Below are 26,064 nucleotides of genomic sequence, written 5' to 3' on the forward strand. Positions count from 1 at the left end.
GAATCTCTATGGGCTGCCTCAAAAATAAAATCCGGTGACTGCCCTTTTACATTTATACACGGAGAGATAAAAAGGAATAGTGATACATTAGGCCATTGGGGTGAGGACTGAAGCTACAGCCTGGAAATGAATCTTACCCAAATTGCTTAAAGATATTTAAGACAGTTTTGAGGCAGTGCCTTTCCTTCCAAGAATGATGGGAGGATAAGAGACAGAAGTAGGGAAGTGGTCAGTTCTGGTGCTCCCTATGTCAAACCAGTAACACCTGTAACCAGCATATTTGGTTGATAGGAAAATCAAAATAGAAATAACATAAGAATGCCCTACTAGCTAAACATATGCATATGCAGTAATGCTCATATACACACCTGTGTATAATTTTTATATTGAAACTAGTTATCCATAAAGATTATGGTGGATCTTTTCTCCACTATAGAGAGCAGAGAGAGTGTTTACTTCAGAATCCAGAAAATTTTTTATAGAGATTCCTGCTCTGATAAACTCCAGTGTATTTTCTTCTTGTGAGGCCTGACCACTCCCCAAGGGAAAAGTCAGAGGAATAGAAAGGTGTGTGTAATGTAGGAATGGTTTCTTAAATCTCTCAGTCTTGTTAGAAGATACATTAAAGGGAAGTAGAAAGCTGTGTTTACTTTACATTTGTTGTCTGTCTGAAAGCCAGTAAATATTATGAACCCAGCATTGTTCCAAAAAATAGTGTATAATCTGAAGATGATAACCTGTCCTTATTAATGGTATGATATTGGCAGGAAAGAAAAGACAGACCATTTAAAGTGGTTTATTGAAATGCTGGGTTGTATGAAATAGTCATTTGAGAGTTGGGTGAAGGGAGTTGTTGCTGTTTTATGTTTAGTGATGGTTTTAAAGTAAGAGAGTTAGGTAAAGATAACATATCTTAAGAATTGTGGACTTTGCAATAATTAAAGCATTAGTTGGAAGAAAAATTTCAACTACTACTGAGATTTTAAAAACTGGCCCTGGCTGGTTTGGCTCAGCGGTTGGAGCGTTAGCCTGTGGACCAGAGAGTCCTGGGTTCGGTTCCCACTAGGGGCACGTACCGAAAAAAAACTATCTACCATATCATTGTATTTGTATTTTTCAAATGGTATCTTTCGATTAAAGAAGAGTTTGTATTAGCATGACTTAAGTTTACTTATAATAACCCGAATCAAACCCTAAATACTAATTTGTTACCAAGGTGGCTTAAGTGACTAGATTGGTTATTATATGGTCTGGTTTGCTAGTTATTTCTCTTATATAAGGATAGGTAGGATAAGCTTGCTCTCTGTAGAGACTAAAATGTTTTTGTGTGTTTTTATTTAAAAAGCAGATTATATGTTTTATATATTTAAATTGACTTGGTGGTCTTGAATTCTTCCACAGGTTTGAGTGACATTCCCCCATCTACAAGCCTACCACCTCTAGTTGAAGGCCAGCTGCGCTGCTTTCTGAAGCTTACTGTTAATAAGATCATATGGAAGATTGTAAAGCCTCCCTCTTGTGTATTTGTACGAGTGAGATGGTGGGGAGAAACATCAAATGGAACCCTCTTTTGTCCCAGGGACACACTGCAGACTGAACCAAAAGCTGTGAGAACAACTACACGTTATGCTGTTCGCTGTGGTCCAAAGCAATTTACCTCTTATCTAACAGGTATGTTTTTGTCTTATCATTTCACCTATAGGCCTAATAAGCATGTATTAATGTTGTTAGTAATAGGTGTTACTATGTGCCTAGTATCTGTGGCATTGTTAATTATTAAGGACTCAAAGAGGTTTTATAATAGCCATCAGTTATTGAGAGTATACTATGCACTAGCAATTGATACATATTATTTCTAATCCTTAATAACACTGCAAGATAGATATTTTCTGTTTCATAGACAATGAAACTGAAATTCAGAGATGAAATCAATACTAAGGTTGCATAGTTGATAATGGCAAAATTAGGATTTGAACCCACTTCTGTCTAACACCAAAACTCATGTACTTTTTACCAAACCATGCTTCTTTAAGTAAAAACTGTAGTCTTTGCTCTGGGATGTACATTATGCTCAAGGAAAGAGGATATAGATACAAAATTTACTAACAGTACAAGATAATACGTGCTAAATGCCAAATGAATGGTTTAGTGAGTTAGTACTACAGGTTTTTAAGAAGGGAAGGATCCCTCTATAGAAATCTAGGATCCAAAATTTATTTCTGTTTAAGGAAAGCATTCTAAATGTGTTGTATTATTTCTCAATATTTAGGTCAAGCTTTCAGTAAACACATTTTGGAAGGTGAGGTTGTTTATCAAATCAATCCAGTTCAGGTCAAATAAAATTTAAGCATTTATCATGTAAACATTGTTGGGCTAAGACCTGAGAGCCAGAGGTGAATTAAAGATTAACCTGCCCTTAAGAAGCTTACATTCCACCAAGAAAAAAATTTTTGAAAACATCAAAATGTAAAGAACAAAATATTCAGTAATTAAAAATATATATGTTGAGTACTTATCGTGTGCTACAAATTGTGCTAGGCACTACGGGATTGCAAAGGTGAATACAAATTTAATCAGAATGATATCTAATTCTAACTAAATTCACAGAGAAGTTTAGTTATAATAGTAGGTAGAAAGTGATAAGTGCTATTAAAAGATACCCATAGATACTCAGGTGGTATTTTTATATAATTTTAACAAATGAAGAGTGATTAGAAATTCTTCAGTAAGAAAGAAGGTACCTGTTAATATGATAATAGGTCAGACATTTATTTGAACATCCTGTGATAAAATAAAGAATGCATTAGACTTGTCATCTGAACTTGAAGTTGTTATCAGCTGTGGGATTTTGGGAAAGTCCCTTCCCATTTTTGACGCCCTTTTTCCTTATCTGTGAAATGGGATCAAATAGCTGCCCTTTCTATGAAGAAGCAGCCTGGTTGAATGAGAAGAGCACGGGCTTTGAATTCAGACAATCTTGGATTTGAACTCTGGTTTCAGTATTGGATGCTATGTGATCCTGGGAGGTTCCTTAAGATCTTGGAGCCTTGGTTTCCTATTAGTTAAATGGGGATAATAGCACTTACAGGAATTATTGTGAAGATTAAATGAAAAAAATTTTATGCAGTTATTGCTTCAATACCTGACACATTGTAGGTATGAGTCTTATAAAAATATAATGTCTTAAGTATAGCATAGGGGATATAGTCAATAACATTGTAACAATTATGTACAGTACCAGGAAAGTACTTAAAATAATGAGGTGCCACTTTGTAAAGAATATGATTGTCTAACCACGGTGTATGCAGTACACCTGAAACTCATACAAAATAATATTGAATGTAAACTATAATTGAGAAATATATTTTTTAAATACCCTACCAAAAAACTCCAAGAAGGTTAAAAAAAAAAAAAGAATTAATCTGAGTAGAAATCCAAAACCGCAGGAAATTTGTATTTTATAATCACTTACTATTCTTGTTTATTTACTCCTCCAGCAAATTAGCTGCTGTAAATAAATAAAATGAATACAAGTTTTATTTTTTTTAATGTGTGTGTATATATATGCATACATATATGAAGTCTTGGGCACTATGGGGGATACAGAGATTTTAGAGTAGTCTCTAATCAAAAGTAATTTAATTTGTTGAAAAACACAAAACTGACATATATGAAACAAGTGAGCAGTGCCAGATAGTATGTAATTAAATGCATGATTACTTGGTGCATACAATGGGTACTATATGAATATTCCAGGAAATTAATAAGGGCTAAACTTATCAAAGTTATTAGGAAACCAGAATCCTACTTCTGTTCTACACTAACTTGTACTTGACTTTGAGCAAGCCATTTCATCTTCCTGGGTCTTAATTTTCCTCTTAGTGAATTGAAGGGTTAACCACCAAATGGGTCTGTACTCAAGTTTTATGATTCTAGTTAAGAAAGAAACCTTGAAGGAGGTCCCATTTGAATAAGAGACAGGTGAGGTGAACCTTATAAGTAATGGTCCAGCTGTAAATATGAGTACATCGTGTTTATTAGAAAATGAAGATACAACATTGGTTCACATGAATATGTGCTCTAACTGAAAACTTGTTAAGCTGTGTGGTATTTATTATTATTATTATTGTTTTATGTACTGTTTTGTATGAATAGCTCATTTGAAAGAAGATAAAATGCGTAAAGTAAACCAATGAATATATTGTCTCACATTAGAGTAAAACGTGAATAGATCCAGGTTGGAAAGAGAGAGACAGTAAAACACAGATTATATGAATTCCTCAGATAAAAATAATGTACAGGAATAAATGAAAATGCATAGAATTTTATAGTTCATAAAATCTGTTCAAGTCCATCATCTTATTTGATGTTTAAAATGACCCTGTGAAGTAGGTAGGGTGGTTTGTTTTATTCATTTCTTTATATCTATTGTATCTTATTCTGAACAGAAGTTAGGACTATTACAAAAACATGGTAAACAGAAAGGGTTTTTGTTTTTGTTTTTAACTAGAGAGAAAATTTTTCCATTTTAAATCTTTAAGAACTTTTTGTTTCAGGAAAGTGAAAATACAGTAGGAGGAATGAGAGAAAGCCACTGGAAGTATTAGAATGCATGTTGTGAGGCCCTGTACATTTGCAGTGGGTATTAGCATCACTTTCTCTAGGCAATGAATTTGAGTTTCAGAGTTAGAAGTGATTTACCCAAGATCACCCTTACACCAATCCTAATTTCAGGGTTGCCCTTAATCCAAGATCATTAATGTTTCTGCTATGCCATACTGCCTCAGGAAATAGAGGGATTATAGGATTCTGAGATATGCCTCATACTCTCTTCTGACATCTTTCCTCCCTTACCCTTTATCTCTTTACGGGAAATACAAGCCCTGAAAATATTTGGAGCATGTGAAGATTAGAGTAGAAACTGAGAAAATTACATTACTTCTCTGAGTCTCACCGCTTGATTTTTGCCTCTCTTTAATTGGATAGGATTCATTTAGTAGGAATATGAAAGACAACGGGGGTGGGAAGAAGACTGAACAAAACGGATTCTAGTTTTACAGAATGTCTTATACTGTATACCTCAATTCCTCTTTTTATATCTGCATCTTTTCTGCATATGGGGTTCCTGATTCTTTCATATATGTGGGTTTTCCATAAATGTGTATATAAATTAATTTGGTTATTTTCTCTTGCTAAAAAAATAATAACATAATAATTCCACAGCAAAAGTGAAGCATGGAGGTCAGAAGCCTATTAAGAATTAAGTTTTTTCTCCCTAGAAGTAATGAATAATGAAGCTGCATGGTATAGTGTACTTTATATTTAGATAGAACTGAGTATTAGCCCATTTTTTAACTTTATAGCTGGGTGAATTTAGGAGTGTTATGTGACTTCTCTGAGCCAGTGTTATCCTCAAATGGGGATAGAAACAACTGTATCATAAAGTTGTTAAGAGAATTAATGAGATATGGAATAGCCTAGCTATTAGTAAAGAACTAAAAAATGTTGGTCCACTTCCCTTATTCTGAATATGCACATCATTTTATAGTCTCCAAAGCACTTTTACATTTATTATCTCATGATTTTCAGATGGCTTCCATGAGTAGGTAAGACAGGAACTGGGATATGTTAGGTAATTTGCCTAATGTCACATAACAGTCGTTACATATCTACCATGTGAGAGAACACTGTGTTGTATGTTTTACTTACAACACTCCTATTTCTCACATAGCCACAGTATAAGTGTTATGATGTCTGTTCTACAGACAACTGTGGCTTACACAGAAGTAGTTTGTGAATATTGGCACTAGAATACAATCATAGGTTTTCTAATTATAAGTCCTATGCTTTTCCACTACAGTATTGAATTAATAGTGAAAATGAACCATTTTCTCAACTTTGGTAAGAACATATTTAGCAGTTATACTGTCCTGGAGGAATCTTAGATTCCATATGAATGCATTATATTTCTCCTGCCATAAATTATGACCATGAAGATATTATGTTTGAGTGACTAATTGAAGAATACAGTTAAGAAGTTTATTTCCACTTCAGTTCATTCGAAATGCTCTTAGTATTTCAGTACTCCAGATATAATCAAGGAGAAAGCAATTAGATACTCCTTGGAAGCAGGGACCAACTCTTGCATCCAAACAAGAGAAGTCCTTTGTCCAATTCAAAACTAGAAATGGTGAGAATAAAAGAACTAAGAATTATTGTTTTTAATGTTTTGGGTTTTTTTTGTTTTTTCTTTTTGTACGTGCCCCTAGCGGGAACCGAACCCGGGACTCTCTGGTCCGCAGGCCAACGCTCCAACCACTGAGCCAAACCGCCCAGGGCAGATTTATTGTTTTTATATTTCAAAAGCAAAGCCTGAGTTCTTGCCAAATACGTTAAAAATACTCTTTTCAAAGTTTTTTTTTTTTTTTTTTATCCTCACCCGAGGACATTTTTCCATTTTTTGTTCAGGTGAATGGGAGGGAGAGAGAGAGAGAAACATCGATGTGAAAGGAACACATCGAGTGGCTGCCACCCGCACAACCGACCAGGGCCGGGGACAAACTGCAACCGAGGTACGCGCCCTTAGCAGAAACTAAACCCTGGTCTCTCAGGACCGCAGGCCAACACTCTAACCGCTGAACCAAACTGGCCAGGGCTTTTCAAAGAATTTTTATTATCAATACTTGATATGCTAAATATTTTTATTTAATTTAATTCTTTTTCTCCATCCAAGGTATTTTGTCATTATTCTTTTCTAAAACTTTATTGTCCTGTTAATCATGGATTCACTCTATTCCCAACCCCAGAATTATATGGTAAGTGCATGGTTTATTTGAAAGAAAAAAATGATTTTTCTATGTAAAAAAAGTTTTCTGATGTATACCCCACTGTTCACTTCAAAAAATTAAAAGTAAATGAAAAATATCTGCATATATTATAATTGTTTCTGACTAGATATGGCTGTGCTGGTGCTGGAAGTAATCACCAAACTTGATCATCTTCCAATTGGTAGAGTTCAGATCAGTGGATTAGCCAAGCTTTCTCCAACCCATCACATCAGTGGATTTTTCAGCATTGTTTCACCAACATCTAAGAAACTTGGAGAACTTCAGGTAAAAATACTATTTTTTTCTTTATTGATTTTAGAGAGAGAGATAGAAACATCAATGAGAGAGAACACTGATTAGCAGCCTCCTGCATGCCCCTCACTGGGGATTGGGTCCACAACCTGGGCATGTGCCCTGACTGGGAATCGAACTAGTGACCTCTTGGTGCATAGGTTGATTCTCAACCACCGAGCCACACCAGCCGGGCCAGGTAAAAATATTTTAATTCATTGTAGCATCAAATAAAATTTGGGGGCACAAATAGTTGACTATGTTTGTAGAATGGATAGATACATGATTCCCATATACTATGCTAATTCCCTCTTCATGCCTTTGTTCATGTTTTTACCTAAAGACTGTAACATACCTTTGTTTCCCACTTATCCAGATTCTCTTAGTAATTTCATGAGACTCCAAATACATGTATGCTTAATATTTTTCCTATTGCAGGATATTCAAATTCACTAATCTTTTCTTGTACAGTGCCTAATCTGCCCTTAATCCCATCAGTGGTATTTTCATTTTTGATGCTGTGTTTTTCATCTCTTTAAAAGTTACATTTTAAAATTTTTCTTTTTTTTCTTTTTTAAAATGAGTTTTTATTTTTTAATTATAGTTGACACACTATATTATATTAGTTTCAGGTGTATAATTCAGTGATTAGACATTTATATAACTTAGGAAGTGATCAACCCAATAACACATTTCATTTTTTTTTTTTTTTTTTTTGGTACGTGCCTCTAGCAGGAACTGAACCCGGGACTCTCTGGTCCGCAGGCCAATGCTCCAACCACTGAGCCAAACCGGCCAGGGCACACATTTCATTTTTTAAATGTATAATTTATTTTTCTCTTTACGTTCATATTTTCTTTACATTCATATTTTCTTTCACGTCCTTGAGCATTAGGATCATCTGTATAGTAGCTGTTTCAAGATCCTGTATAGTACTAATTTTACTATCTCTGTCATTTGGGGTTTGTTTTCAATGATTTCAGTGTTCTTGAGATTATAAGGCACTTCCTCCTTCTTGTAATTTTTTATTGCATACTGGACATTGTGACTTTACATGTTCTGTACTTGATTTTTTTTTTTTAAGGAGTATTGGACTCTGGCAGGTAGTTCAGTTACTTCCCAGTATTAAGTATATCAGTTTCCATATAGGAAAAGCCTACTGATTCATATAAACAGCTGTAAAAAAATTAGAAATAATAAGGGAAATTGGGATGTTGACTTAATTTTTGATATTAAAAAAGTATTATTACTGTTTTAGATGTGCTAATGGTAATATGTTTCTGTTCTGGAGGGGAAAAGAATCCTCATATTATTACTAATGTATTTACAGAAGAAATGGTATGATGTCTAGGACTTATGTCATGCTACCCCAGTGGTATAAATGAAATGTGATTAATCTTGTGTTGATAGTTTTGTGTTTTAAATTTTTCATAATAAAAACATTTTTCATATTAAAATTTTTTAAGAAAGGGTCCTTTGAGTATAACACAGTGGATGAAAACTTACACCAAGGTATAGCATTGTGACATTTCAGAACATTAAAAACAAAGACAATTCTGTAAGCTTCCAGAGAAAAGGAGAAACAGTCACATACAAAGAATTGGGAAGTAGTATGGCTTCGGGCTCTGAATAAAAACATTAGGAGCTAGAATACAATTCAAGAATGTTTAATAAAAATAGCCTAGATTTCTGTTCTAGCACTGTTTATGTAGTGTAAGGGTGGAATAAACATGTTTTCGTATATAAAGATTCTCAAAATTTGTACCTCTCTCCCAACCTTTCTGACAAAGCAGCTGAAAGACTCTTTCCACCAAAATAAAGAAGTAAATTTTAAAAAGACAAGATGTGATATTGGAAATAAGAGATCAAACAGAAGAGGAGGGAAGGGAGATCACAGGATGGCAGCTCTACACCAGGCAAAAGTGGCAGCTAGACTTGGAAAATGTCCTAAATCTCTGGGAGATATTTCTTTTAAAAAAAGATTATAGAACACCTGATACATCTGAAAATCTTAAGAGATTTATACAACTAGTAACGAGTTTAGAATTAAATTATTAATAAGGACAATAAAAACTAAGCAGATGAGAAACAAGTCAGTTGCCATTTTAGATAAAAATCATGCAGAAAAGGAAAGGTAATCAGTAGAACTCGTCATTCAGCTTTAAATACAATACATGCTAATACAGAAATTTTGGTTAGATCAATAATGAAAGTTTACAGTATAACTATGGGCAGGTCCAGAGATTGGGGAGGTGGAAGGATGTTGGATGGAGCTAAAATTAGGAAGTTGAAAGATAGTGCCCAAAAACTGGGGGGGAGGGGGTCATGATGTAGACTAATATAAGCACGTTATTTGGAACTGCAGGGGTAAATACCACAAGAATCAGGTACTGGAGTTGAAAGTGGTTGCCTTTGGGGAAGGAGAACTATGTGAGGGAGTTGTTTTTTGTACAAGCTTGTAAAACTGACTCTTCAAATTATGTGAATGTATAATATTACTTTTAAAATAACTTTTAAAAAACATGCAGTGAATGATGGACTTCTTGTCATACCATTGCTTTGCTGTCCCCAAGAACAGTATTGAATTAACTAAGTGTGGAATCCCTCCTGATGAGTGGTAAATGAAGCCAATGGGGACCCGACAGACTGGAAGAAATAGAGGTGGAAGGAATAGAGGTGACTTTAGAGTGTTGCTATGAAGATTACATTTAGTAATACCTCGAAGAAGACAGATACATAGTTACTAAAGGGAAACAGATTATGGAGTTAGAACAGTTTTAAATGATAACGAGGGCCATGGTGGCTGGAGGGAGGGTACTCAGAGTAGATTGACAATAAAGATCATTAGAACACAGCTGTGAGAGGAAACTTTGTTGTATTCTAGTCTTGGTATCAATCAGGTGTCAAACATGACTATTGAGTCAAGCAGGTTGGCTGTAAGAAAAATCAACTGCCAAAAATGTCATAGACATTTAAAAATGCCAAACTTACACTATTCTATAAACATATAACACAGTATATACGTATATATGATTATTTTACACTAAAATTGGGAAACAAGAATACTTAATTATAATTTCTTTTTTTTTTGAAATCCACTTTTTTGATTTGGCTAGAAACTTGATACTTTTAATTCTGTACTGAGTATTTGATGGGCATTACAAGCACTCAGTTTTAAACCATTTAATTAAGAGTAGATTTAGATCCAAGATGATGGCAGAGCAGGTGGATGTTACACCTCTGCCTAGGACCAAACTGGAATTACAACTAAAATATAGAGCATTCACCCTGAATTACCATCTGAAGACTAGCTGAAGAGGTCTTACAATCAAGGATTTACATAAGCACATTTAGACTGGTAGGGAGAGCAGGGACATGAAAAGGGCTGGCCCTCACTCCCATGGATAGCAGCTAAGATTCTGGAGGGATATCTCAACTGCAAAGGTTCCCCCTGAGAAGTGTGAGGTTTCAACCCCAAGCCAGGCTCCCAGCCCAGGGCACCAAAGCCAGGAATAGGCACTCAGATAATATCTAGTGGTGAAAATCAGCAGGGATTCTGTTTGGCAGGGAGAAACTAAGTCTGTTAGAGACACAGGCACACTCTTAAAACGGCCAACACACAAAATCTTGTTCATAGCCACTCACCCTGGTCTCTGGTGGAGGGAGGGCAGAGCAGACTAGTTACGTGAGGAAAGACAGGTGTGTGTGGTCCTAGGGAGAAAGCTGAAGGAATAGCAACTAGAATCCCTAAGCTGAGTTCTCCCACACTTCAGACACCATCTTTCTTGGGTGGAGCACTCCCCTCCATACCTCATCAACCTGGAGGAATGCAATAGCCCCACCCTCTGGACTCCCTGTCACCCCACCCTGTGGAGCTTGTGCCCTGCTGAGGAGTCAGCTGCTTAGGTTGGGGTGTAGAGGTCTGGACAGACTCAGAAGGTGTCAGTGACTGAGGGTGGGGGCCACTCCTCCACCTCCCCTCAAGCCTGACCAGCACATCCCCCTCATGGGAGATCCGCTAGACCCACCCAGAATCTGGGACAGATTGAGTTGTGTGGCTCTAGGATGGGAGCCATTTTTTCCTTGCATGCCCAACCAAAGCAGAGCTGTGCCTTCACACAGTCAGATCTTGGTTTGTTTGGCCCTAATAAACTCTGCTAGCCTCACCCTGACAAACCCTGAGATCCTGTTCCACCTCAGAGATGTGCAAGCACCCACTGGGAGGCAGCTAGACTTGGTATATACCCTGGAATATTTGATGAGTGGCCTCAGACCCAGCACTGGCACCGAATATCAATCTGGTGACCACTCATCCCTACTTGGTGACTCACTGAGAACCTACCTCATGCAAGAGGCTCTTAACAGTGGCTGAGTCTAACAGGTAGCTGGTAGGCAGAGGCAGATCTCAGGATACCTTGGGACTTCTATTGATCTGCCCCCAGGCCTGGTCCTGTTAAAAACCAGCCTTGGTGAGCAGGTTGGTCCTTACCGTGCACATCCAGGCCCAGCAAAGACAGCTGCAAACAGTGGATCACTTTAGCTCCAAACAGGCTGCCCAGGGCTAGTCACAGGAAGCAGCTGGTATTGGCCTGCACCAGAGTCCCTTCCAAGAGGCCCCAGAACCAACACACCCAGAGGCCTGCTTTGGACAGTATCAGAGCAGGATCCAATTAACTTCATAAGTTGCATATCCAGAGGGAGGTCTCAGTAGGCACCAGACTGTGCTGAGGTAAATTCTGCTTCATGTGGTCAGCACCTGCACTGCACCTGGTACGCTATGGTCAGGGTTTATCCTCACAATCAGCCAGCCTGAGGATTGACCCCATGCACAAATGGGCCAATAGCAATCAATTACAAAATGAGGGGTCACATGACCCACACAAGGAATATTCCTAGAGCACCCAGCTGGATCCCAAAGGACACCTACTACATAAGGCCACCCTACCAAGACTGGGAGTCCAAGCAGATCTACCTAATCATAGAGAAAAAAAAAAAACAGAAAGGCAACCAAAATGGGGAGGCAAATAAACATATCCCAAATGAAAGAATAGAAGAAATCTCCAGAAAACAAACTAAATGAAATGGAGGCAGCAATCTACCAGGTACAGACTTCAAAGTAATGGTTATAAGGATGCTCAGTAGCATGACAAAGGGAACCCTTATGCACTGTTTGTGGGAATGCAGCTTGAAGCTGCCAATGTGGAGGGCAGTATGGAGTTACCTCAAAAAATTAAAAATGGAACTGCCTTATGACCCAGCAGTTCCACTTCTGGGAATATATCTGAAGAAAACCAAAACACTAATTCAAAAGAATACATACACCCCTGTGTTCATTGCAGTGTTATTTACAATAGTCAAGATTTGAAAGCAGCTCAAGTGCCCACCAGTAAGTGAGGGATAAAAAAGCTGTGGTACATTTACTCAATGGAATACTACTTGGCTGGAAAAGAAGAAATCTTACCTTTTGCCAAAGCGTGGATGGACCTGGAGAATATTATGCTAAGTAAAATAAGCCAGTCAGAGAAAGACAAGTACCATATGATTTCACTTATATGGAATCTAATGAAGAAAATAAACTAACAAAGTAGAAACAGACTCATAAATACAGAGAACAGACTAACAACTGTCATGAGGGAGGGGTTGGGGAGGTGGGTGACAAAGGTGAAGGGATTAAGCAAAGGAAAAAACTCATAGACACAGACAACAGTATGGTTACTAGAGGGAAGGGAGGCAGGTAGAAGAGGGTGAAGAGGTGTTAATGGTGATAGAAGGATACTTGACTTGAGGTGGTGAATGCACAATACAATATACAAATGATGTATTATAGAATTGTACACCTGAAACCTATATAGTTTTATTAGCCAATGTCACCCAATAAAGTAAAAAAAAATTTGTAAAGAGTAGATCTAGTTTTTATTCATTTCATAACAGAAGATAACCATTTGCAAACATGAGTATTTCCAAACAAAGGTAGAATCTTGGCAAGAAAGTTTTTGATAGTGTATTGCCCCTAAGATATTTGTAAAATTTAAGATTTTCAAACATTTAATTCTAAATATTGTACTGCACTGCATTAACCTCCATATGTTACACTTTCAGCGTAAGTTAAGAAAGGTAAATTCAGCAGAGTTGGTTTTCATAAGGTTTGAAATTTAAAAAATCTTTTTGTGATATCAGTCTTTAGCTCTACAATTTTAGGAATGTATTTTAAGTCGCCACTTTCATTTCTGGAAAGTCTATTTAAGCATAGGAAAATAGGACAGATTGTTCCTTGCCAAATAAATTGCCCAAAGATACAATCATCAAGGAATGAATAAATTGAATCACATATGGTTCCTTGTGAATACATTTGCAGATAAGAAATTGTATTGTTTGTATAGCTTGTAATTTCAATTAAAATGGCCCTGTATTTGAACCACACTTGCTAATGGTCTGAGGGTGAGATTTTGCCTTGGAAAACATAAAAGAGGAGACTTCTTTTTAACTCAAGCTCAAAAACATTTAACACCATACCCAGCACTAAGCCACCTAATATTCATGTATTAATAACAGGCTGCCATACAGTTTATTCAGCTTATCAAGAAACCATTGACCACGTGAGTTAATTTAATTCATATATTAATTAAATACATGTGTTATTTGACTTTTCGCTTTTTTAAAAAAGTAAACCAGACAGTGAATAAGTCAATGATTCTGTGTCTTGGCAATATGTTGCCACTATGGATTTAAATTTTGAAACAGGTCCCTTGTCAACAGAGACCATTGCAGGAGGATCATCCATTGTCATCTACCTTTTTTTTTTAATCTTCACCCAAGGATATAATTCCATTTATCTTCAGATAGAGTGGGAGGGAAGAGAGAGAGACACACACACACTCATCAATTGGTTGCCTCCCACATGACCAGGGCCTGGGACTGAACCAAAACCAAGGTATGTGCCCCTGACTGGAATCGAACCCACAACTCTGTCTGCGGACCGACGCTCTAACCGCTGAGCCAAACCTGCCAGAGCCATTATCATCAATCTTTAGTAAACTTTTCAATACTTTTTTCAGTTCAGAGAAATACCATTTCCTAGATAATTTGTTTGTCATGAGCATCTCATCCAAAAGTTTTTCATTCGCATCAAAATTCTTTGATACTTTATAAATAAATACAACTATCACACACTTATTTTTATCTGTGTTCCCATAAGCTACAAAGAAAAATGCCACAAATTATTTAACATTTTTACCCAGCTCACTTTGTAAGCTTACAGCCATACTACTAACATTCTGAACTATAATTTTAATTAGACCTACATATACATTTGTTTATTATTCAAATTCTGCATTCACTAGACATTCTTTTGTAAATTTTACCATCTGTCAGAGACTTTGATACCTTAAAGCTGTTTATCTTAATAATTTCATGTCACAAGTACAATTTATTTTACTAGTATTTAAAAAAACAAATCCTATTTAAATTTCATTACATTTCTGTTTATTCCAGTTTTATCATGCATCTTTTCTACATACTGATTATAGCTCTATGATTTGTTTTATAATGCTAATTTTTGACAGTCTCATTTTGTTTGCTTTATTTCACTATTAGGGATATTCTCTTTCACAAAGAAAATACCTTCTCCCATTTCTTTTGAAAATCATAGGTCTCTAGTTCTCTCTTTTATGGACACAATAAATATTTCACTTTCCTCTTGATTGTACTGTAAGAAAGACAGCAGTCTGTCTAACAAAAAAACATTAACCAAATACTACAAACAATTCAGTAAGTTTGACAATTTAAATAAAATAGATCAATTCTTTGAAAACCACGCTGTACCAAAAATCACTCAAGATGAAATACGTAACCTGCATAGACCTACAACTGTTAAAGAAATTGAATTTGGCCCTGGCCGGTTTGGCTCAGCGGTTAGAGCGTTGGCCTGCGGTCCGGAGAGACCTGGGTTCGGTTCCCGCTAAGGGCATGTACCTCGGTTGCAGTTTGTCCCCGGCCCTGGTTGGTCGTGCGGGTGGCAGCCACTCGATGTGTCCCTTTCATGTCGATGCTTCTCTCTCTCTCTCTCTCTCCCTCCTGCTCTATCTGAACAAAGAATGAAAAAGTGTCCTCGGGTGAGGATAAAAAATAAAATAAAATAAAATAAAAAAATAAACCTACAGGATCAAATTTTTTGAAAAAAAAAAAAAAAAGAAAGAAAGAAATTGAATTTGTGCCCTGGCCGGTTTGGCTCAGCGGTTTGAGCATTAGCCTGCGGTCCCGAGAGACCTGGGTTCGGTTCCCACTAAGGGCATGTACCTTGGTTGCAGTTTGTCCCCGGCCCTGGTCGGTCGTGCGGGTGGCAGCCACTTGATGTGTCCCTTTCACATCTATGTTTCTCTCTCTCTGTCTCTCTTCCTCTCTCTCCCTCCCACTCTACCTGAACAAAAAATGTCCTCGGGTGAGGATAAAAAAAAAAAAGCAAGAAATTGAATTTGTGCCCTGGCCGGTTTGGCTTAGAAGATAAGAGCTTTAGTTTGCAGACCAGGGTGTCCGGAGTTCAATTCCGGCCAAGGGCATTTACCTCGGTTGCGGCCCCGGTTGGGGTTGTGCAGGTGGCAACCTGTCGGTGTGTCTCTCTCTCCCCACCTCCCACTCTATCTGAAGATAAATGTAAAAATATCCTCAGGCAAGGATTTAAAAAAAAAAAATTGAAATTGTAGGTAAAACCTTAAAAAAAAAAAAGAAATCTGCCCAAGATCATTTCATTGGTGAAATCTTCCAAGCATTTAAAAAAGTTATAGTGCCAATTTTATAATCTTGTACAGAAAATGAAAGAAAATACTTTTCAACTTATTTTATGAGGCCTGCACTACCTTGATATCAGTATAAGACCTAGACCTAAAAATAAACCGAGGCCTAAAAATCCTCAACAAAATAATAAGTTGGTTCCAGCATTGTATAAAAAGAACAACACCATGACCAAGTAGGGTTTATCTCAGAAATGCAAGGCTATTTCAGCATTTGAAAATCAATGTCATAAGCCATATTAATAATAGAATACTACTAAGCTGATAAAAAGACATAAACTGTTGATAACATGCACCACATGGATAAATCTTAGAAGCATTATGCTGAATGAAAGAAACCCATCACAAAAATTTACATACTGTGTGATTCCATTTATTTGACATCCTTATAAAGTCAAAACTATAATGATCAAGAATAGGTCATCTGTTGCTAGGGGTTAGAAGTGAGTAGAGGATATAGCACCAGGGAGTTTTCTGGGTAATTAAAGTGTTCTATAGTTTGGTTATTGGGGTGTTTACATGCATCTATACATAAGTTAAAATTTATAGAGGTGTACACATGCAAAAGTGTTCATTTTACTGTAAGGAAATAATTTTTTCTTAATAAACCAAGTGTGATGATAAATAGCAGTTGTCACTCCACATCCTGTTGGGACAAGGCCAGGGACTTTGCAACTGGAGCACATACTCTGATTAAAACCATTAATCCAACTCATTTTTGCCACTTTGGAATGGGGACCTCGCATTGTTGGATCTTCTGATTTTTCCAAAAAAGCCAGAAATCTAAAATTTTACATAAAATTTATTTATTTATTTATTTATTTATTTATTTATTTTTATCCTCACCCGAGGACATTTTTCCATTTTTTGTTCAGGTAGAGTGGGAGGGAGAGAGAGGAACAGAGAGAGAGAGAGAAACATCGATGTGAAAGGAACACATCGAGTGGCTGCCACCCGCACAACCGACCAGGGCCGGGGACAAACTGCAACCGAGGTACGCGCCCCTAGCGGGAACTGAACCCCGGTCTCTCAGGACCGCAGGCCGACACTCTAACCACTGAGCCAAACTGGCCAGGGCTAAAATTTATTTTTTAAAAGCACTGTTAAATAATTTAAAATTTTTAAAAATACTGTGTTGTCCAGCATAAGTCTGAAAAACAGAAATACTAATATGCTGTCTCTGATACTGTTGGATGTTATAGGTATAGTAGATTATTGTGGACAGCTTCATGTTAAGGAGAGCCTTGAGACATTGGAAGAAGACTGAGTGTCATTTAGATTGTTCTGTTATGGATGTGAGAATCATGTTATTTGTGGATGATAAGGGTTTTGGAAGATAGAATGATGGTGTGGAGATGCTACTAGAAAGGAGTAAGTCAACTTCCTTTATTCTGGCTTGTGAAAGAAGTAGTTTCTATTGGAGAAGACTGATGAAGTGGGGACATTTTAAGAAAGAGATGTTCAGTTAAAGTAATAAGGTAGTTTGTATAAAACAGAAATTCTTGCCCCAGTGAGGTGGCTCAGTTTGTTGCTCAGTTTGGTCCCATACACCAAAAGGTTGCAGGTTAGATTCCTGGTCAGGACACATACTTAGGTTGTGGATTTCATCTCTGGTCAGGGTGCATATAGAAGACAATCAATCTCTCTCTCTCTTTCCCTCCCTTCCCCTATCTCAAAAAACAAAACAAACAAACAATGAACATATCCTCCAGTGAGGATTAAAAGAAAAAAATAGAAGTTCTACAGAACTCAATGAAGGGAAGTTAGCAGAGGAATAAACACAAGGGTGAACAATTGGGGAAGAACATGGCTGAGGTGGACAGGAGTGACGATCTGGGAGATGAATGCAAGGGTATGTTGAGTACATTATGTAGAAGCAGAGGAGTTAGTGAAAACCCCGTGGACTGGTAGGAATTGCTGGAACAATGTTCTGTTTTATCCCTCCAAAGCTTGACTCAGGCTCTGTCCTCTGCCTGAATGTTTTACCTCAACCCACCTCAGCCTTATCTGCCTCATTCATATTTAAAATTCTAAACTCACATGTTTATATTTTTTTACTAGAAACCATCCCTGGCACACCTTCCTTACCTCTTCCCCAAGCCCAGACCCCTCTTTAGTGTTCCCGTAGTACCCAGTACACATCCTTATTTCAGAACCCACCATCTTGGATTAAAATTACTTCAAGTTCCCCTCCAACATACTGTGATCCTCTGGGTCAGATTTCATGATTTATCTCTTTGCCTCTGGCAAGTAGCAGAGCCCAGGGCTGAGCTAGTATCAACAGATATTTGTTAACTGAACAGAGGAGTAGGGCAGCAACTGTGTTTTCATTATAAGATGGGGGTGGCAGGTACCTGGACCTTTTTTCTTCAGGGGCTCCTGGTAGTACAGGCCTGTGAGCTGTTTTGTGACTAGTTCAGGTCTGCTTAGATAAAGAGCAAAACTCACTGGCTAGCCAGCATGTCATTGTTAAGGCCAGGGACACAACCTTTATTCTCAGAGTCTCCTTTGTTTCTAGAATACATTTGCAAGTGATAAATGGCAAGGGAACCCTTGCTTACATTTACATTTGGGCAGCCTAGATTTTCTGTGATACTATTACAATGATCATTGCACAGAGTATTTATCCCACTGCATTCCTGTCTGTTGTCTTTGTAGAAAATCTTGATGATGAATAGATTTAAAAGACTTTATGTTACCTAGTTTATGAACAAAATTCTCATCAACACCCAAGTGTATTTTACTGAGCCTGTGCCTTGGCAGTTTCTCTGCACAGATCATTTCATTGACCTTCCCAGAGACATCTTAAAACATCTAACTGCAGTCTTTCATTTTTGTTGTTTTATTCTTTTTGGTTGCTTAAACAGTTCCTCCTTCTTTTTTGGTCATCATAACTGAACTTTCAATACCACCATTCTTTTCTTTGGGAGTATCTACTTTCTTCTGTAGAGTTGTGCTCTAGGATCTATTTAATTTTTTATTATTCCACTAGGCCTTTCAGAGGACTGGAAAGCCCTTTAATAGAGAACCTAAACTCACAGGAATGAAATGATAAAGGAAACTCTAAGTGATTACTTTAAATCTAGGTGTTTCTCCCTCCTCACTCTACCTTACCCCCAACATAGAACTAGGGCCTTATTTTTCTCAAATAACTAACAATGATGACATAGAAGGTGTTATGTCAGTCTTTTATTGTTTAGTCCATTAGACATTATTAGGTGTACTAGACTTGTACACTGTGTACTATGCTAATTAGTCCACAGAAAAATGAATATGACAGTCCATGTCTTCAAGGAATTCATATTATAATCAGGATGAAAAATAAGCTACAAATTACAAATACCTCCTCTAAGCCCCTCTCTTTTTTTTTAATCTTCAAATTAGGGTAATATACTTTTCTGACAGAGGTATACCATCACATGAGCTTCTCTGTGTGAGGAACTTAGCACAGCTTCTGGCCTGTAATAAATTATTCAATAAATGGTGGTTATATTGATGGATAGACACAGAATAAGTAGAAACATGAAGAAGGGAGTGGCCATGAAATCTCCTCCTGGATACAAAGAAGTTTACACAGAATAAGTAATACTGAGGAAATTGCATATACAAAGGCATAAGGTAATGAATATAAGGTACATTTAGACAACCCTGAGTAATTGGTATATCTAGAAGAGAGGGTTGGAGGAGGGGAGAACAGTGAGAGAGAGATGAGCTTCTGAGGTAGGCAGGAATTTGAACTTGGTCCAGTAAGGAATTAGGGCCATTAATTCATAAGTAAGGAGTCTTAAAATTAGTCAATACTAAAGACAAGATCAGATATATTATATGTCTCTTTCAGGTCTCACTTGCCCTGGAGCCTCTGTCAGAAACTTATGACAGCTACAGTCCTCCTCTTACCACTGACATGACAGAAAAAGTGCTTTTACCTCAGGAGGGATTCAGAGAATATACTGAACCAAGCAATAACCAGTTCATGGTTCCATCAAGACCTCATAGGATACCTACCACCAAAATTAATGGAAAAGAACTAACAGCCAACAGTAGTAGATCAACCACTCCAAGGTATTTACCACACCTAATACCAGTCAATCTGTCAGCTAATTCCCATTGCACTCATAATTTTTATCTTTCATTTTGTGATTGGATAAAAGACTAAAGGTAGTCACTCATTTAGTAAATAACTATTAAATACCTACCGTGTTCCTTGCCCAGTACCAGGTGCTGGGAATAGGAATTAATAAGAAATATACATGCCCAGCTAATGTGGGTCAGTAGTTGAGCATTGACCTGTGGACCAAGAGGTCACCAGTTTGATTCCCAGTCAGGGCACATGCTCGGATGTGTGCTTAATCCCCAGTAGGGGGTGTATAGGAGGCAGCTAATTGGTGCTCATTGATGTTTCTTTCTCTCTCTCTCTCTCTCTAAAAATCAGTAAAAGCATTTTTTTTAATCCTCACCCAAGGATATTGTTTCATTTATCTTCAGATAGAGTGAGAGAGAGAGAGAGAGAGAGAGAGAGGGAGGGAAGAAGGGAGAGAAAGAGAGAAAGATCGATGTGAGAAAGGCACATCGATTGGTTGCCTCCCACACAACCCTGATCAGGGCGGGGGACCGAACTGCAACCAAGAATTACATGCCCTTGATCGGAATCGAACCCGTGACTCTTTGATCCTTAGGCTGACACTCTAGCCACTGAGCCAAACCAGCCAGGGCAAAACGTATTTTAAAATAATAAGACACAAAATAGTCACAGAGATTTTAAATACAGAATAGAGAGTATAGTTAATAATATTGTAATAACTATGCATGATGCCAGGTGGATACTGGAATTATTGGGGGCAGGGGATCACTTCTTAAGTTATATAATCATCTGACCTCTATGCTGTATGCCTAAAACTAATATGAAATATTGAATGTCAATTGTAATTGAAAAATAAAATAAAGAAATTAATAAGACACGATTTCTGTTTTTGAGTCTGCCTACAGTTTAGTGGGGAGGCCGAAATACAAATAAATAATTATGACTAAGTCATATACAGACATGATAGATGTCCATGAGGAAAGAGGGAAAGGCAATATTTTGTGAAATAGAATAGAGTAAGAGGAATAGCTTTTGATTTTAAATTAGTATGAAGTATTTGTATCATGCCCAGCACTGGGCTCTTTATTTAATTGTCTCAGTTTAGGGACAACCACACAATAGTAGGTAAAGCATTTGTTATTTATTTCATTTGGGACCCGAAAAACAGATTACAAAATCTAAGCTGCACTGCTATTGCTGTAAACCACTGATCCATTTTGTCTTTGACAAAGTAGAATGTTACCATAATGGATAATAAGCTGCTGATGTTTTTTATTTTAAAACAGGGGAAAGGACCACTTGTACTTTGCAGAGAACTCTGATACAATAAAGGACTCTTTTTTTGGACTACAGCACCATCTTGATTCAGGACAGAGTCTGGAGTCTATGACTCTGAAAGGCAAAGCCCCACAGAAGCAGATGTCTCTTCTCAACAGTTCTGAATTCCAGCCTCAAATTAGGACAGTTGCCAAGAGTCACAGTGACGCATGCATTCTTTCTTCAAACAATCCCCCTACCAAGGACCTTCTTTCCGGTATGTGTATTTGTGAACTGAGATTAAACTATATTTACTGAGATTGCACTTCTTATTAGCCAGCCTACAAAGAGAACCAAAACTTCTGCTTGAACTAAATAGCCAAATAAAAAAGCCCAGAATTTCTCACCATTTGAAGGCAGCTCTGTTAAACAACTAAGTTTCTTCTAAATAGTAGGTGCTTATAATTGTAGGTATAGGGAAGGAACCTGGTGATGGAGTAAAGCCTAGTAGTTCTTATTTGTTCTCAAATTTGAGGCAAATAAGATTTTGTCTCATTGTCAGTATTTACTTGTATGACTGTGCAGAAGCTAGAACTAAATCTGTTTCACATTCTGAAAACTGGTCTGAGTGGGAACAGTCAGTGCACAGCAACTGCTGATCTTAAGCCTAGGAATTTAAATATGACTTACAGGCAAACAGAAGTAGAAAGCAGTTACTTTACCTATGTCAAGGCTTAGACTGACATAAAAAAGCATATAGGAACTAGATCAGATTATCTCATGTTAGGGAGTGATACTCTAAAAGCAAACGAGGTAGCTAACATAGCTAACACTATTATGGTCAATTATATATTTCTGTGACATTGAGAGCATGACAGGAATTTGTCTCCATCCTCACAAGTAAAATTTCCAAAGTAGAATATCTGCAGCATTAGTAGAAAATTCTTTTAAATAACTATTTGGGTACATAACTTACATTAGTAAGGGTATTTTTTAATGAAGAAATTTTGTTTATATTTGGTAAACTGAAATGTCTCTGATACCCTGTTTTTAAAAATGTACTCTGATTATAATCTATTAATTTTAGTCTTTAATGCAACCTAGGCTACATTAATAAGAAAGAAAACTGTCCCACTGTACTCAGCACTTGTCAGCTCACACTTAGAATATTTTGTATAGACCTGAGCACCAGACTTTGAGAAAGATATCTGTCTACTCATTAACCAGTTTTTTTTTAAATTTTTTATTTATTAATTTGTTTTTGTTACAGATGTTTCTCATTTTCTCCCATTGACACCCTCTTCCCCTTCCCCACCACCCCATCTCCAGCTTTGTTGTCTATGTTCATTGATCATGCATAAATGCATGTAAGTTCTGTGGTTTATCTCTTCCCCCACAAACCCTCACTCCTCTGAGGCTTGTCAGTCTGTACCCGACCTCCATGTCTCTGGGTTAATTTTGTTCAGCAGTTTGATTAGTTCATTATATTCCACAAATAAGTGAGATCATGTGATATTTGTCTTTCTCTGCTTGGCTTGTTTTACTTAGCATAATACTCTCCAGGTCCTTTCATGCCATCTCAAAGGATAAGAGATCTTTCTTTCTTACAGCTGCATAGTACTCCATTGTGTGCATGTACCACAGCATTTTTATTTTATTATTTAAATTAATTAATTAATTTATTTTTGTTACAGATGTTTCTCCTTTTTCCCCCACTGATACCCCCCATTCCTCCCTCACCGCCTTGTCCCCAGCTTTCTTGTCCATGTCCATTGTTCATGCATACATGCATATAAGTTCTGTGGTTTATCTCTTCCCCCCAACCCCTCTTCTGGGGATTGTCAGTCTGTACCCCACTTCCACGTCTCTGGGACTACCCCATTCCTCAGACTTTATATTCCACAAATAAGTGAGAACATATGATACTTGTCTTTCTCTGTTTGGCTTGTTTCGCTTAGGATAATACTTTCCAGGTCCCTCCATGTCGACTCAAAGGATAAGAGATCTTTCTTTTTTACAGCTGAATAGTACTCCATTGTGTATATGTACCACAGCTTTTTTATCCATTTGTCTACTGATGGACATTTGGGCTGTTTCCAGATCTTTGCTATTGTAAATAGTGCTGCTATGAATATGGGGGTACATATATTCTTTCTGATTGGTGTTTCTGGTTTCTTAGGGTATATTCTTACAAGTGGGATCACTGGGTCAAATGGCAGTTCAACTTTTAATTTTTTGAGGTAACACCATATTGTTTTCCATAGTGGCTGCACCAACCTGCATTCCCACCAGCAGTGTACTAGAGTCCCCTTTTCTCCATTTCCTCACCAACACTTGTTTGATTTGTTGATGGCGGCCATTCTGACAGATGTGAAGTGATACCTTATTGTTGTTTTAAATGCATCTCTCTGATGATTAGTGATGTTGAACATTTCTTCATATGTCTCTTAGCCATTTGTATGTCCTGTTTGGAGAGGTGTCTATTTAGTTCCTCTGCCGATTTTTTTAATTGGGTTCTTTGTCTTCTTTTTGTTGAGCTGTATGAGCACTCTACATATATATCGGAAAATAACCCCTTACCTGATGTATCATTGGCAGTTATGCTCTCCCATACAGTGGGTTGCCTTTCCATTTTGGTGGTGGTTTCTTTTGCTGTGCAGAAGCTTTTTAGTTTGATGTAGTCCCATGTGTTCATTTTCTCCTTTGTTTCTGTTGCCTTAGGTGATGTATCAGTGAAAATTCTGCTGCGTATGATGTCCGAAATTTTGTTGCCTACATTTTTCTCTAGAATTTTTATGGATTCACGGGTCACATTTAAGTCTTTTATCCATTTTGAGTTTATTCTTGTGTATGGTGTAAGTTGATGGTCTAGTTTCATTTTTTTTTTTGCATGTAGCTGTCCAGTTTTCCCAACACATTTGTTAAAGAGGCTGTCTTTACTCCACTGTATGCCCTTGCCCCCTTTGTCAAATATTAATTGAGCATATTGTCTTGGGTCCATTTCTGGGTTCTCTATTCTGTTCCATTGATCTATCTGCCTGTTCTTGTGCCAGTACCAGGCTTTTTTTTTATTACAGTGGCTTTGTAGTATAAGCTGAAATTTGGTAATGTGATCCCTCCAACTTTGTTTTTCTTTTTCAAGATTTTTGTGGCTGTTTGGGGTCTTTTTTGATTTCATAGGAACTTTTGAAGTATTTGTTCTAGTTTTGTGAAGTATGTCATTGGTATTTTTGATGGGTATTGCATTGAATCTATAGATTGTTGTGGGTAGTATGGACATTTTAATGATGTTAATTCTTCCAATCCATGAACAAGGTATGTGCTTCCACTTTTTTATATCTTCCTCTATTTCTTTTTTCAGTGACCTGTAGTTTTCTGCAAATAGGTCCTTTATTTCTTTGGATAAGTTTATTCCTAGGTATCTTAATTTTTTTTTTAACTGCAATGGTAAATGGGATTTTTTTTTAGTTTCTCTTTCTGTGATTTCATCATTGGTGTATAAGAATGTCGTCCTGCCCTGGCTGGTTTTGCTTAGCGGTTAGAGCGGCAGCCCGCGGACCAGAGAGTCCTGGGGTGGGTTCCCGCCAAGGGCATATAACTCATTTGCAGTTTGTCCCTGGCCCTGGTTGGGTGGTGTGGTGGCAACCACCCGATCTGTCCCTTTCACATTGATGTTTCTCTTTCTCTCTCTCTTCCTCTCTCTCCCTCCCACTCTATTTGAACAAAAAACAAAAAAATGTCCTCGGCTAAGGATAAAAAATTAAAAAAAAAAACAATGCTGTCGATTTCTTGATGTTAATTTTGTATCCTGCTACTTTGCCAAATTCATTTATTAAGTCTAGTAAATTTTTGATGGAGTCTTTGGGGATTTCTTCGTATAGTATCATATCATCTGTGAATAATGACAGGTTCACTCCTCCTTTCCAGTTTGGATCCCTTTTACTTTTTCTTCCTGTCTGATTGCTGTGCCTAAAACTTCCAGTACTATGTTAAATAAGATTGGTGAAATTGGGCATCCTTGTCTTGTTCCGGTTCTTAAGGGAAATGCTTTTAGTTTTTGCCCATTGAGTATGATGTTGGCTCTAGGTCTTTCATAGATGGCCTTTATTATGTTGAGAGACGATCCCTCCATTCCCAGATTGCTGATCATTTTTATCAGAAATGGGTGCTGGATTTTGTCGAATGCTTTTTCAGCATCTATTGATATGATGATGTGATTTTTATCTTTCATTTTGTTTATATAGTGTATCACATTTATTGATTTGCGAATATTGTACCAGCCGTGCATCCCTGGGATGAATCCCACTTGGTCATGGTGAATAAATTTTTTTGATGCATTGCTGGATTCGATTTGCTAGTATTTCGTTCAGGATTTTGGCTTCTATGTTCATCAGGGATATTGGCCTGTAGTTTTCTTTCTTTGTAGTGTCTTTTTCTGGTTTTGGAATTAGAATTATGCTGGGCTCATAAACGAATTTGGAAGTCTTCCTTATTCTTGAATTTTTTGAAATAGTTTGAGAATAATGGGTATTAGTTCTTCTTTGAATGTTCGGTAAAATTCCCCCATGAAGCCGTCCAGGCCCGGGCTTTTGTTTGCTGGGAGAGTCTTGATTACATCTTCAATTTCCTTAGTTGTTATTGGTCTGTTCAAGTTTTCTATCTCTTCGCGGTTCAGTTTTGGGAAACTATGTGTTTCTAGGAATTTGTCCATTTCGCTTAGATTGTCGAATTTATTGCCGTATAATTGTTCATAATATTTGTTCACAATCCGTTGTATTTCTGTTGTCAGTTATTATTTCTCCTCTTTCATTTCTGATTTTGT

The 26,064-nt window shown here is 37.2% G+C and overlaps 1 protein-coding gene across 9 annotated transcripts in view; it reads left to right on the forward strand.

The window, feature by feature from the left end:
• The window catches only part of C2CD3 (C2 domain containing 3 centriole elongation regulator), a 156,216-nt gene that overhangs the window by 1,403 nt on the left and 128,749 nt on the right, over positions 1 to 26,064 (forward strand). For 5 of the 9 annotated variants that reach the window (XM_036258605.1, XM_036258603.1, XM_036258602.1 and 2 more), the window contains exons 2-5: positions 1,402 to 1,671; positions 6,955 to 7,112; positions 19,743 to 19,966; positions 21,272 to 21,519. In XM_036258605.1, the coding sequence (XP_036114498.1) occupies positions 1,402 to 1,671; positions 6,955 to 7,112; positions 19,743 to 19,966; positions 21,272 to 21,519 (900 nt within the window). Of the gene's footprint in view, positions 1 to 1,401; positions 1,672 to 6,733; positions 6,816 to 6,954; positions 7,113 to 8,587; positions 8,631 to 17,162; positions 17,276 to 19,742; positions 19,967 to 21,271; positions 21,520 to 26,064 lie in introns of those variants that run through there. The other 4 variants (XM_036258606.1, XM_036258607.1, XM_036258609.1 and 1 more) reach the window with 4 other exon arrangements.

Source organism: Molossus molossus, unplaced genomic scaffold (assembly GCF_014108415.1).
Source record: "Molossus molossus isolate mMolMol1 unplaced genomic scaffold, mMolMol1.p scaffold_m16_p_13, whole genome shotgun sequence".
Classification (NCBI taxonomy): domain Eukaryota; kingdom Metazoa; phylum Chordata; class Mammalia; order Chiroptera; family Molossidae; genus Molossus; species Molossus molossus.